This window comes from Dictyostelium purpureum, assembly GCF_000190715.1.
Source record: "Dictyostelium purpureum unplaced genomic scaffold DICPUscaffold_131, whole genome shotgun sequence".
NCBI classification, from domain to species: domain Eukaryota; phylum Evosea; class Eumycetozoa; order Dictyosteliales; family Dictyosteliaceae; genus Dictyostelium; species Dictyostelium purpureum.
Genome location: NW_003519468.1, coordinates 1 through 14888, shown reverse-complemented (window position 1 = coordinate 14888; position 14888 = coordinate 1). Strand labels below are relative to the sequence as shown.

The window sequence follows — 14888 nt, the reverse complement described above, 5'->3', positions numbered from 1 at the left end:
TTAAATGCTAAATAATTGAGATTTTTATATCATCCATATTACTTGATAATTTAAATGCAAAATAATACTTGATATTTTTTAATGATAAATAAAACTTGATATGTTTAAATTCTATATAAATATTTAAATGCTAAATATTACTTGATATTTTTTATGCTAAATAATAGTTTTGATATCTTTATGATCCAAAATACTTAATCAATTTTTTATTTACTTGTATATTATATATTATAATTGATTTTTTTTTATTATCACACTACATTTTCCAAAATATTTGATATATTTTTTATTATCACGCTGCATTTTCCAAAATATTTATTTATATTATTTTTATTTTATTTTTTTTTTTTCTTTTAAATCAGATATAAATATTTATTAATTTTTAAATAATTTTTTTGAAATTATTTCTTTTTCTTTTTTTTTATAGTTTTTAAAAAAATTTTATATATTAAAATTTTTTTTTTTTTCTTTTTGATGCTAAAAAATCATTTATATGTCTTTATGATAAAAAATCCTCGATAACTTTAATGCTTAAAAATCATTTATATGTTTTAATGCTAAAAAATCCTCGATAGCTTTAATGCTAAAAATCTTTTATAAATTTTAATGCTAAATAATCCTCGATATGTGATTATATTTTTTTTTTTTTTTTTTAATGATATGCTTTAATAATCTAAAATAATTATTTTGATCCAATAAAAAGATAGCGTTAATGCTAAAAAATCCTCGATAGTTTTATTGCTAAAAAATCATTAATATTTTTTTAATGCTAAAAAATCCTCGATAGCTTTAATGCTAAAAAAATCTTTTATATATTTAAATGCTAAAAAATCCTCGATAGTTTTATTGCTAAAAAATCCTCGATAGCTTTAATGCTAAAAAATCCTCGATAGTTTTAATGCTAAAAAATCCTCGATAGTTTTATTGCTAAAAAATCCTCGATATGTTTTGATAATATTTTTTTTTTTTTTTTTTTTTTTTTTTTTTGATTTTTTTTTTGATCCAATAAAATACTTACCTTATAATATAACTTGATAATCTTGAATTTACCTGAATGTGTATAATGAAAAAAATAAATTTTATGAAATTATTTTCTTTAAATACTTTTTAGTTTTTTATAAAAAAAATTATAAAAAAAAAAAAATTTAATTCAAAATTAATTAATTAATTGATCTATAACTATTTCCTAATTTATTTAAAACATCAATTCCAAAATAAGTAAAATTTGTATTGTAGAAAAAATGTAGATCTGCTACAATCAAAATTGGTAATAATTTGAAACAGGGGAGGTTTTTTTTTTTTAAAATTTTATAATTTTCAAATAAATTAAACACATCTTCCTTTTAAAGAAATCATTTTTCCATTTATATTATTTTATTATAATTTATTTCATAATTGATATGTGGAAAAGGAATAAAGTAAGAATTTGGTAGTTCATTATATGATAATCAAATTGGTATGATAGCTGAATGAAAAAAAAAAAAAAAAAAAAAAAAAAAAAAAAAACAAAAAACAACTTTATTTAATTTTATAAATTTAATTTTTTTTTAAATTTCTTTAAAATTTTTTAATAATTTTTTTATTTTTTTTTAATTAGGAAATTTAATTACAATGAGCGCTTTTTTTTTTAAATTTTTAATTTTATTAATTATAATATTTTTTATTTTCCTTTTCAAAAACCTTCACAAAACCATATTAATCATTTTTTCTTAAAATAATAAAAACCTTGTTTATTTTCAATTTTATTTTAAAAAAAACATAATAGATGCACAAATTTTTTTTTTTTGAAATTTTAATTTAGTAAGATGAATTTTAAAAAAAAGATAGTTTTTTTCAAAAAAAGAGATCATTTTCTCTAAAAATTTTTAAATGAATACGCTGACGATAATTGGTGAAAACTGAGAATAACGATAATTTTTAATCACTAAAAAAAACCGAAAATATATTGTTTATTGTATCTTTATTGTTATTAAAGCAGTTCCCATTACAGAGTCACATCCTTGATATAATACTAAAAATTGATCATTTCCTAAAGGAACCCAACCTTCAACAAATATTACGAGAGGTGTTAATCCATGCGTAGACCAAAATAAAGAAGTGTCATCACATAATTCCCAATCTAATTCTGGTGAAAATAAAGGTGTTGGACTACGATATAGAATTGATTCGGATGAAAAATCTTCAGAGGTACCGTTTAAAATGACAAATCCTAAATTATATTGTATATTCCAATTTGGTTTTTGATTTGGTGTTTGCACTTGTTGACCACTATTGTAAAGATATAACCAGTTACCATCCGATAGCTGTAATGGCTCTGGTCCAGATTCGACCAAAACAGAATCAAAAAAGGTATTATCTCTAGTTGTAAATAAAGTTGTTCTTTCTGAAGTTGATTGATTCATTAATGTTGAATAGTTTATTAAATCTGTAGTGGTTGCAATAAAGATATTGGTGTCCCCATAAAATAGATACTGTGTTTCCTTTTCGGGTCTATAAAGTAAACCGGCTGATTTAGACCAAAATACAGAGTTTTCGATAATTGGTCCGTGTAAAACCCAACAGTTTTTGAAATCTTGGATGGTTAAAACAGAGGTGGTATCACATGTTGCCAATGCTAGTTGTGCACGTGCATTTGTACCGTTCATATTTACTGCAGTGTAGTACATATAAATAGTTGATCCAACCAATACAATTCTGGGATCTTCTGCTCCAACGTATTGAAAAGAGGCACTATCAGGTCCTGTAATAAGATAGTCTGGGTCTGCCATATGACTTGTATTAAATCTACATTGATCTAAATTCCCACCTTCACATACACCATAGGCATAAACAATTGAACTTGGACCAACAGAGTAAATATTTGATGGATCATTTGTTAAATTTTGAACTCTAACAGCAACACCTATTATTTGATCAGATGGGCTATAAAGTTTTACAATTTCGGGGGGTACGAATGGACAATATGCTACATTATAGTTATAAAGCCATGGTGATTCGTCTGATGGGTTATTTTGTTGTAGTCTAAATGAATCTAGTAATGGTAATCCTAAATTATTATTTATCCTTTCCATAGATATGGTATATTCATTTTCTTTAATTTGAAATTTTAGTTCTTTTGTTTGAACGCTGTTAAAAACTAAACCTAATAATAATAATAATAATAAAAATTTATAAAACATTTTTTTTGGTTAGTAATTTTAAAAATAATTTATTTAGTTTATTTTACAAAATAAAACCTTTAAAAAAAAAATAAAAAAAATAATTTTTGATATAAAAAAAAGATATTTTTTGATTTTTATTGATTATTATAAAATAAAATTAAAAAAAAAATATGTAAAAAATTTTATTTCGACAAAATAAATATTTACTTTTAATAGCAGGTGGGTAAATAACAGCAGCAGTCTTGATTGTTTTCAATATCATCTTTTTTACAGAATGGGTCTTGAATGTATTTACATTGTTGCGATGATCCTTCACAATTTAAATCTTCACAAGAAAGACATTTTGGTTTGTACTTGAGGCATTTGGGTTTAATTAAGAAACCATTTTCTCTTGAAGGGTGTTCAACACATATAGAGCCATATGGGCATCGATAATTATAACAAACTGAATGATGATCTGGAGGAGGATAATATGAGCTATCTCCGCTATAATGTGGTAAGGGATATTCAAATGAGGATGATGATAAAGTAAAAGGTGAGGTAGTATAGGGAGTTTGACTAGTAGTAGATGAAATAGGTGGTGATGTTCCACTTGTATCTGCTATAGAAGCTGTTGTTGAAGTTACATTGGTTGTACTTGTCGTTGTAGTTGTGCCAACAGCTGTGGCCGTACTTGTACTTGTTGTTGCTGCACCAGTAGTTGTAGCGGTTGTCATAGTGGTTGCAGTTGTAGTTGCAGTAGTGGTGGTAGAGATTGAAACTGTTGGAAAGTTATGCCCTGTTCCAGCATTAGTTAATGTAGTGGAGGTTGTAATTGTTTGAGAATTATGCCCAGCGGTGGTGGAGGTGGTTGAGGTGGTAACTGTTGTAGAGGTGGATTTACCGGTGGTGCCTGTTGTAGAAGTACCTGTTGTGGATTTACCAGGGACACCCGTTGTAGAAGTAGCTGTTGTAGAAGTAGCTGTTGTAGAAGTACCTGTTGTCGAAGTACCTGTTGTCGAAGTACCTGTTGTGGATTTACCAGGGACACCTGTTGTAGAAGTACCTGTTGTAGAAGTACCTGTTGTAGAAGTACCTGTTGTAGAAGTACCTGTTGTAGAAGTACCTGTTGTCGAAGTACCTGTTGTCGAAGTACCTGTTGTTGAAGTACCTGTTGCAGAGGTAGTGGTCGTGGTAGTTGTTAATACCGATTGGCCTTTGCAATATGGAGTTTTTTGACAACAAGATGTACCCAAGCATTTTGTAGTTTGGTGATAGTCACAAGAACTTCCATCACAGTCGATTTCTGCACATGTTGAGGCTAAATTTTGTAAAAAAATTTAACACTTAGTAAAAATATAAAATCTACATATATAATACTTAAAATATATACTTACGAGGCTCTACATATTCTAAAAAACCTGATTGAGGTTTACATATTGACCAAATTTCAACAATCTCACCAGTTTTTTCTTCAGTTGCACAGGTTATTTGATTTGTATAGCAAACATCGGTGGGATCATTTATACAGACCGAATATTGGCCACCACAACAACCTACAAATGTTAACCATTTACATTTTGGATAATAGTCAACACATTGTTGCTGGTTAATAATAGTTTCACAGTTATCTATATGATACAAATGAAAGAATATTGTTAATATTTGTTTTTTTAAAAAAACATTTTTATTACTTACCTGGTGTAGATCCAACACTTCCACCAACTGGAATAATTAAAGGAAGGCATTTACCATCATCGCACGATGAATATTCGTCGCATGATTTGTATGGAACACAAGTGTTGTTTATACATTTTCCAGTGTGGCAAGTGGATAAGTCGGTATTCCCTGAACAATTTTCCGTTTGATATCTACATCCATAACCCACTTCGCATGAATCAATAGTGCAGTCACTGCCGTCATCACAGCTTATACCTGTACAATCTTTAAAATCTGCATTTATAATTTGAATTAATAGATTTAAAACTATAAAAAAGAAAATTAATTTTATATTCATTAAAAATAAATTATTATAATTATACACATAATAAATTATTTATAGTTTGAATATATTAATATTTTATTAAAAAAAAAAAATTAAAAAACAATAATTACAATAATTACAATAAAAAAAAAAATTAATAAATAAAAGTATTAGATGAAAAAAAAAAAAAAAATAACCCACACTCCTATCATGATACACGAAATACAAATTTGTAAATTATAATTTAAGATAAAATGTGTGTTGTGTATCAAGGGAGTTTGTGTGTTGGTGTGTGGTATATTGGTGTGTTGGTGTGTTGGTGTGTAATATTTAATTTTAAAAAAATATGTAACTGTTTTATATTATTTCTATTTTAATCTTTCTAATTCTTTTTGTTTCAAGTCATATTTTGTGCAAAACTTTTCTATTATATTTGACTTTTCTGATTTCTTAAAAATCACCAACGAAGTAAGAGTATAATAAAACTTTTGAATTATGGTGTCATTTTCTTTTCTTGGGACAGTTCTTTTATAATATTCTCTTGAGTATAGCGATTCTACTGGTAAAAGTTCTTCAAAGTTCTCTAAAGCTGATAACTCCATTTCGCTCCAAAAGATATTGGTCTCTAAATCTAAAAGATTAACCAATTTTAATTCATACTCGTCATTGCATTCGCTGTTCATAGTATTATCTGATGTTGATGAAGTTGTTGATTCGCGCATAATATCTAAAGTTGCCAAATATACATTGTAATCATATAGTTGAGTGATACTTCTTAATTTCTCTGCTACCAATCTATCATGGCCATCACACAGCTCATTAGCTGTTATTGGATTTCCTACACCGTAGTCATAGGTGTTTTCTAAGATATAAATAAACTTTAATCCCTTTTCTCTTGAATACATCTTATTTAATTCTTTTGCAATACTTTGAATATTTACTTGGTAATCTAATTTATTTTGTTCTAAACTTTTTACTGATATATTAGATACTATTGCTGGTTGCTGATTTGAATCTTCATTTGTATCCATCATACCACTATTGTTATTAGTATTATTATGTAATTTATCTATTACACTATATACCAATGCAACCCTATAACCCTCTGTAATTGGTTCACTTTCAACTATGCAATCATTATAAAATGATACAAATTTAATAGTTGAGCCTGTATTATTTTCTAATGGAACAATGGTGGTGTTTGAATTATAAATTATTTTTAAGTCACCTCCTTTACTATTTGTTGGTAATATTAAAAATAATTGGGCAAATTGAGCATCATCATTATAGTTTGAGTTACTATTATTATCTTTTTTGTGTGGCAAAAAGAACGATCCACTTTCTAATATTAAAAGCTTTTCATTGACAAATTCAATTCTTTGATTGTTTGAGTTTGGTATGCCTAGGGCCTTTACAACATTATTTGATATTTGAGTAAATACTGAGCTCCATGTTTTTGAATCTATTTTAAAATTATTAGGTGTAATTTTCCAAATTTTACCAATATTTGTTGTCTCTTCTTGACCAAATCTACTGATGACCTCTTTTAACTGTTCGCTGTAGCACGGGAATGACATATAACCAATTTCATTTATATTAATCGATAATGGTGCTTCGATATATCCCTCACTATATATATTTGCATTATTTAAAACTGATTCAAAATTTAAATCCTTTTGTAACAAGTCTTCTAATTCATATAACTCTTCATTGTATTCTATGTTATTCCTATTATAATCCAAAAATTAAAATTTAGAATTATTTTATTTTTTTATTGAAAATATAAAAACTATTCAATAATTACATTTTTAATATGTTTATTACTTTAAACTTTATTTATTTTTATTGTTATTGAATATTAATATAAAGCAATGCTTTGTAATAAAAAAAAAAAAAAAAGTAAAAATATGAAAATTAAAAAAAAAAATTAAATTTTTGAAAAAAAAATTATTTTAAAAAAATTAAAAAAATTAATGTTGTAAATTAAATTTTATTTAATTTTAATTTTAATTGAAGTTCAAAAAGGAATTCCTTTTTTTTGTAAAACAATTCAATATATTGTTAATTTATTGTGATGGAGCATCAGTATTAAAAACTCCAAGGAAAATAACAACAAGTGTAGTTGCTAAATTTATAATAGTGGATATGACTGTTTTTTTTTTTAAAAAAGAGGGGTTAAAAATTAATATTAAAAACAATCAATTGTTTAAAGATGGTTATAAATTTTAAAATACTTACTTATAAAAACAAATCCAACACTTCCACCCCATGTCAAACCATTATAGCTACCCATAAAATTATTTTTAACTTTATCGGCACACATAAAACTACTAGGGTATATTTTACAATCTCTCTTTCTAGCTTCAGTAACACCACAGAAAATGAACATTGAAAGTAAACAAAATATCAATGAAATGATTGGGATAAATTTAGCCAAAGAAGCCCCTGGGAATTTTGATAAGATGCCAGCGAGTTGTAAAATTACAAGTAAAGCAAAAATAGTAACAACAACTAATGCTAATACTGCAAAAGCAAGAGATGCACTGAAGATTTGAATTTGATTTTTATAAATACCTTTTTGAAATTCAGTAAATTTATAGAAATTTCCATTAAAGGAAAATCCATTATATTTATAGAAATTAGCATAATCATCTCCATCTCTGAACCAGTACCAAGGTGCTGTTTTAAAAATAAATTTTTAAAAAAAATGGTTAATAAAACAAATGAAACTCTAATATTATTTTAATTTTTCTACTTGCTTGCTAAACTAATAACTAAAGCAACCCATAAAATAATTGATAAAATCAAAGCAACAATAACTTTTGCATTCATTTTATAAAATTTATTTGTTTCTATTTGTTTATCTTTTGATTAAATTAAAATGATTTTTTAAAACACTTTTTTTTTATATATATAAAAAATTTTTTTTAAAAAAATACGTATGACCCAATTTTTGAAGAGTGTTTTTTTTTATTAAATATAAACACTTGTGATAAAAATAAATAAAAAAAATTTAAAATAAATTTTTCAAAGAATCAAAATTTTTTTTCTTGAGGATAAAAGCGAAAAAAACCGCATGTTGTTAAAAAATAGAAAAAGAAAAAATCACACAAATCAGCTGCTGGTTAATATTGACCAATCAAAAAAAAAAAAAAAATAAAAAATGTGCATTTAACCAAAATTTAAAAAAAAGAAAAAAAAAAAGAGAGAAATAAAAAAACAAGATAAACCATAGTATTATTTTATTTATTAAATATTAAGTTTTTTTTTAAAAATTATAATTTTCAATTAATTCAACAATTTTAATATTTTTAATATTTTTTGCATATGATAAAATTGAATCTTTTTTGAATTGTTTAAAATTTTGTAATAAAAATAAAAGTACATTTTGATGGTTGAAATATACGGCATATTTAGCGGCAGATTCGGGTATTTCGATCTCGGGTTTGTTTATATGAAGGAATTTTATTATATCCAAATGACCATTGGACGAGGCCATTTCATATGCCCTAAAAGAAGCAGGAACATTGAGAGATGTTAAATACTTTATCATTTCTAAATTACCTTTACAGCAGACGTTGTCGAATGTTGATGAACTACAATTAAAAACTGAAAGACTACTTTTAAAGAACTTTACCAATTCTAAATTACCATTCAATATAGCATTTCTAATGCAATTTTCGTCGTAAGTTGTTCCAATTCGTACCAAATATTTGCAAACATCTACATGGTTGTTTTTTGTGGCAATTGTAAGACCAATTCTGGTGGCATTATACCCCAAACCAATTAAATACTTTACAATTTCTAAATGACCTCCCATTGCAGCTGCATCCACAGTTAAATGTGAGAAACCGGCATAATTTCTATTTGCTAAGTGCTTGATTACATCGAAAAAACCTTTTCTTGCTGCTATATTTATTGAACTATCTGAATGTGATAATAAAAATCTCTCTTTTTCTAATAGCTTGATGATATCTAAAAAGCCACCTTTAATAGCATTGCTCAAAGCCTCTTTACCGTAGAGTCTAACTGCTCTAGGCTTTTCAGCCAGTATAAACTCTACTATCTGAAGGTGTCCTCCTTCACAAGCAATATCGAACGAACTATCTGCACACTCTATTGATGGAAATAAATAATCGATATATTTTACACACTCTAAAGAACCAGATTTACAGGCATAAAAAAATGGATTTAATGATTCATATGGACCATTAGCTCTCAAATAATCTATAAACTCTATTTTGTTACTATTTGCGCAAAAGTCAACAAAGGCATGATCTTTTTCCGAAGGATATATTTCTTTTGTTTTTTGAACATAAATTTTGAAAGTTTCTAAATCATCGATATGACTGATACACTCAAAGTGGTAAGCTGAATCTATAACTAAACCTGATGGGTGATGTAACTTGTCTTTAATAAGCCCATAATGATGATTTTTAATTATAAAACTTGTTTCTTTAATTTCTGAATATTTGAATCCTGTATCTTGAACAAAAGAAAATATTTTTCTAACAAGAACTAAATTTTTAAAAACTTTAAAAAATAAAAGTTCTCTATCTTCCATTTACTATTACTACTATTTATTTATTCTAATAAAAATATACATAACCAAATTAAAAAAAAAAAAAATTTAAAAAAAAAAATTTTTAAAAAAAAAAAGATTTTTTTTTTATAACACAAAAAATAAAAATAAATAAATCTTTAAAAAAATTATAAAAAATAAAGAATATACAATCAAACGAAAGATACTTGGAAATAGTTTAGACAAAATTAATATTTATTAAACAATTTTTAAACCTATGGAAATTTACACAACAATTATTTTTTCTTTTTTTCTTTTTTTAAAAATATAGTATTATTAATAATTTAAATATTATAAATTTATTTGTTTTTTTAAAAATTATTTATTTCATTGATTGATTGACTGATTTTCTTTTAATATAAAAAAAAAATGGTAATATTAATTAAAAAAAAAAATTAATGAACTGAGATCTTAATTTCTATTCTTTAATTTGTTCAACAGTGGTGTGGGTAAAGTGAGAAAGTGATGGATGACCTGACCAATCGATATAGAATGTACCACGTTCTCTCATATTTGCTTGAACTGATGAAGTATATAATTTACTCTTAAAATAATTATACATTCTATTTGATATTGGTCTAACTTGTTTATGAAATTCCCATTTTACGATTCTATTAGTTTGTTTTTCCTTGACACAACCAAATTCAAATGCCCATGAAATTGGTGACAATCCAAATTTACTAATATCTGCCTCCAAATCTAATAATAGACTTAAAAATATTGCTTGAATAGCTGGATCTATATAAAAATATTCCTAAAAATTAAAATATTAATAAAATGAATAAAAAACTAATTGGTTTTCAAATTTCATTTTTACATACTCTGGTTTGATACATAAAAGCATTATAAAATCTAAATGGTTTATTTAATAAGCAATCTCTGTTTTGAATTGTAGCTAAGTGGACCAATAAATTATTGATTTGTCTAATAAAAAATAAAAATTAATAATTTAATTAATAAAAAAAAAAAACAAATAAAATGAATAATTACTTTGTAACACCCAAACCAGGGTATAATTGGCCGGGTAATGGTGGTCTTGAATCATTAAATGATCTACTTGGGTCTTGTAAACATAACCATTCAATAGCAGTTGCTTTAATTGGGAAATCGATAAGCTGAATAACATTTTGAGTGGGTACTATGTCTTTCCATTCAAACAAATCACCATTTAATTTAAAATGTTGAATATATCTTGAATCTACAACTGGTGGTGGACCAGTTTGGCCTTTGTCGATGCCATCGTCATGCTTTTTCTTTTCATCCAATAGCTCGTAAACATTGATTTCCTTTCTTCTAACAAAGATATCAATGAGTGTATAATTCTTTTTAGTTTGAATCGATGTTGTTGGTTTAACTGTTGTTACATTGGTAGTTGTGGTAGTTAAATGGGGATCATGTGATGCAGTATTTTTATCTGGTGATAATGTGGATAAAATTGTTTTTGTTGTAATTTTTTCGATAGGGTTACATTCTGCAATAACTTCTAATCTATGAACAAATGGATCAGAGTAATCCAAAACAATTTGAGGATTATGGTAATTTCTTTCTATTAATTGTTGTATTATACCAAACTTTTCCATGAAACGCTTCAACTCGTCCAATGAATAGGTGTTCAATAACTTGTCACTTGATGAATGTGAATACAATGACTCTTCATCGATACTACCAATGTCCAAATCATCGAATCTTAGGTCAATTGGATTTGTATATAAATTGGTGATAATATCTTTAATTTGCTGAATTTTTGAACTCCATCTTTCACCCATACCATGAACAAAACTCTTTAAGTAACTTTCAATAATATGATATTGTATCATTATATAGTTATGACTATTCGAAGGTGACCTCTCTCTATTACTAGTATTGCTGTTGTGGTGGTGGTGGTGTTGGTTACTATTATTATTTGAAATAATTTTATTATTTGTTTCTAGAGTGCCAGAAATTATAGTTTTTATTAATGGTTCTGTATTATTATTTTCATTAATCAAAGTATTTGAAATAGTTTTATTTTTATCATTACTACTATTATTATTATTATTTTCATTTTCATTTTCATTTTTTAAACCTTCATTTGCCTTCAAGTAATTATTACTATTTTTTTTATTTTCCATTTTTATATTTATTTCATTACTATTATTTTTATCTACATTATTATTGTTATTATCTGTATTACTATCAAAACTACTATCTATATTATTAATTTCCATTGTACAGTATAACTAATCTAAAGTAATTTATATGATATTTTTTTGGTAAATAAAATTATAATCGTTTATATTTATTTGTTAATTATTTAAATAATTAAATCTAAAAACAATATTTACCACAATCCTATACAACCCCTTTTTGAAGAATTTTTATTTTATGTTTTTATATGTATTGGTTTATTTATTTATTTTTTTAATGTAGGATCTAAATTATAAATTATTAAAAAAAAAATTTACCCATGTGTGCTATTTTTTTATTTTTTTTTTTAATTTTTTAAATTACATTTCATCATCCATGACCTATTTTAAATTAAAAAAAAAAAAAGAAAAAAAATTATTATAAAATTATTTTTTTAAAATTAAAAAAAAATTATTTTTAATCTATATGATTTTTTTTATTTTATTTTTAATATTTTTTAACAAATAAAACTAAAAAAAAAAAAAAAAAAAAAAATTAATAAATAAATAATTAAATAAATAGATAAATCTTTTTTGTTTAAATCTTTGGTTTATTTTATTTTAAATTTTAAAAAAAAAAAGTTATTCGCATTTTTAAATGAGAATTATTTATTATTTAAATGGTAATTAGTGACTACCACTGTTTTAGTTGTTTGGATTGGTGTTTTTAATATGATTGGGTTCATCTTGTATAATTTGAGCTGGTTTGAAATTTTCATTACTTATATTACAATTGTTACTATTTTCGGGAACACGTGAATTTATGTCCAAACTACCAAAGTTATTATTTAAATTTATACTACTGTTGCTGTTATTTGAATAGCTATCACCATTAAATTCTGAACCCATTGCCCTTTTGGTAAGAGTATAGTCTGCACAAAGAGAACTAATTCTTAAATGAGTTTTCTTATTTCTAATGATTCTCTCTTCATTATTGGATGTTGCATTTTTAGGTTTGACTAAAAGACTAACACCATTATTATTACTATTGTTGTTGTTGTTGTTGTTGTTGTTGTTGTTGTTATTATCAACCATGATACCAATTGTTGAGCTATCATTACTATTATTAGTGCTTTCAACACCGAAATTACTTTCAAACATTTCCCTATTGTTACTATTTACATTAATTTTATCATTATTATTATTACCATTACTACTATTATGATTAATACCATTATTATTACTATTATTATTTACATTGTGTTCACTACTACTAGTATTTTTATTATCTAGTATTAGCTCCTCAGAGTCATCCTCGGAAATTGATGGAATTAAACTTGGTGAAAAATTTTTACTTCCCTTTGATTGCGGCGAAGGAATTTTACGGATACTGTATATAGATGAGTTTGAACCATTACCACTATTATTATTATTATTATTATTATTGTTATTGTTGTTGTTGTTATTGTTATTGTTAAAATTTATTGATGCTGTTGATACAAATGTTATTGTTGAGTCTTCATTATTATAACTATGCAAAGTATTTACACTATGTCTTCTTAAAGCCTTTACACTATTTGTTGTTTTTGAACTACCTACCCCCACAGATGAGGTATTACCATAGATTGCTAATGGTTTCTCTTGAAATGATAAAAAGGAACTATTTAATATTGGTGAATGTGCATTTACAGATGATGGAGCAGAGTGTGAACCACCATAAAATTGATTTCCTGACTCTAATGTTGAAGGTAAATTTGGTGTTATTATTTTATTATCACCCTCGCCAGTGCAACCATTGTAAAAACTGTTTGAAGGAGATGAGTGTTTTGGTGACAACGGCTCAGATGAATAGATTGATACCAAATTATTACTACTGCTATTATTGCTTAATGAAATACTATTAGAACTAACTGTAGTATTGGTACTGCTATTGTTGGTGGTATTGGTAATGGTGATATTTTCAGGTATTGATACTGATGGTAAAGAATGTTGTTGCTCTTCTTTTTTCGCTCTCTCTTCTTTTTCCCTTTGTCTTTCCTCAAGTACCTTTATGAGGTGCTCCTTATTAAAAATTCCATCTATCTATTTATATAAAACCAATTAATATATGAACATACTTTATACATATAAAAAAAGGTACTTACTTTAACTTCAATATCTATAGAATCTAGTTTTTGGTGTTTAATTTGACTAAAATCATTATATGACAAAGGATCAATCATTATCTTACCATCAATATAAAAAGACATTGCTTGTTGCTTTATAGAGAACTTATCAAACAACATTCTCTTTGTGGCTTGTACCGTTTCACCTGTTGTAACATTTAGTGAATATTTGAGATTTTCTGGAAAGTTTATATTTAATTCTAATGCCTGATGTATATTTGACTCTTGGTCATATGATTGAACCTTACTGTTATTATTATTATTGTTATTATTATTATTAATACTATTATTTGTTAAGTTACAGTCATTTTTAAAATGATCTGATAAATGGTTTAATGATAATATTTTTAAAGATGAAAATTTGGTAATGTTTTTATGAGACATATTTTTTTTTTTTTTTTTTGAAATTTACAAAGGTTTTTTTTTTTTTTATTATATACAAATAAACATATGCTATATATTTATGTATATATATACTATTATATACACATAAATACTATTGTTTTAATGGCTTATTATATTTATTCCCTTGTTGTATAATATGTTGGTTAGTGAGTTATAAAAATTTTTGTTTTTTTTAAAAAAAAATTTAATTAATTTTTTTCTTTTTTTTTTTTTTTTTTTTTTTTTTTTTTTTTATTTTTAAAAAACCAAAAAAAAAAAAAAATTAATTTTTTGGAAAGGATTTTAAAAAAAAGGATTTTTTTTTGGGGGAGGGGGGGAAATAATTTTTTTTTTTTTTTGGGGAAGATTAAAAAAGGTTTAATTTTTTTTTTTTTTTAAAAAAAAAAAAATTTATAATTAGGGGGAAAAAAAAAAAAAAATTTGGAGGGTTTTTTTTCCATTATTTTAATTTTTTAAAAAATTAAAAGAAGAAGCCCGGGGTATTTTTTTTTTAAAAAAATTTTTTTG

General features: G+C 25.0%; 5 protein-coding genes across 5 annotated transcripts; all 5 read right to left on the bottom strand.

Annotated features, from left to right (window-relative positions):
- Window positions 1-1949: 1949 nt before the first annotated feature.
- DICPUDRAFT_33930 (uncharacterized protein) lies at window positions 1950-3179 on the bottom strand (the record flags this gene model as incomplete). Its single annotated transcript, XM_003288306.1, has 1 exon — window positions 1950-3179. The coding sequence occupies one exon, from the start codon at window positions 3177-3179 to the stop codon at window positions 1950-1952; it is 1230 nt and encodes a 409-aa protein (XP_003288354.1).
- A 191-nt stretch (window positions 3180-3370) lies between these two features.
- DICPUDRAFT_79155 (uncharacterized protein) lies at window positions 3371-5157 on the bottom strand (the record flags this gene model as incomplete). The annotated part of the gene is made up of 3 exons (XM_003288305.1): window positions 3371-4461; window positions 4538-4771; window positions 4839-5157. The coding sequence occupies 3 exons, from the start codon at window positions 5155-5157 to the stop codon at window positions 3371-3373; spliced, it is 1644 nt and encodes a 547-aa protein (XP_003288353.1).
- Window positions 5158-5492: 335 nt separating this feature from the next.
- On the bottom strand, window positions 5493-7956 carry DICPUDRAFT_152575 (uncharacterized protein; the record flags this gene model as incomplete). The annotated part of the gene is made up of 3 exons (XM_003288304.1): window positions 5493-6852; window positions 7359-7803; window positions 7893-7956. The coding sequence occupies 3 exons, from the start codon at window positions 7954-7956 to the stop codon at window positions 5493-5495; spliced, it is 1869 nt and encodes a 622-aa protein (XP_003288352.1).
- Window positions 7957-8392: 436 nt separating this feature from the next.
- On the bottom strand, window positions 8393-9718 carry DICPUDRAFT_97994 (uncharacterized protein; the record flags this gene model as incomplete). Its single annotated transcript, XM_003288303.1, has 1 exon — window positions 8393-9718. Exon 1 carries the CDS (start codon window positions 9686-9688, stop codon window positions 8393-8395), a length of 1296 nt encoding a protein of 431 aa, XP_003288351.1. The 5' UTR covers window positions 9689-9718.
- Window positions 9719-9881: 163 nt separating this feature from the next.
- DICPUDRAFT_47864 (uncharacterized protein) lies at window positions 9882-13220 on the bottom strand. The gene is made up of 5 exons (XM_003288302.1): window positions 12846-13220; window positions 11175-11633; window positions 10697-11120; window positions 10528-10630; window positions 9882-10460 (listed from the first exon to the last, which is right to left on the bottom strand). The coding sequence occupies exons 1-5, from the start codon at window positions 12970-12972 to the stop codon at window positions 10125-10127; spliced, it is 1449 nt and encodes a 482-aa protein (XP_003288350.1). The 5' UTR covers window positions 12973-13220; the 3' UTR covers window positions 9882-10124.
- Between the last annotated feature and the right edge of the window lie 1668 nt (window positions 13221-14888).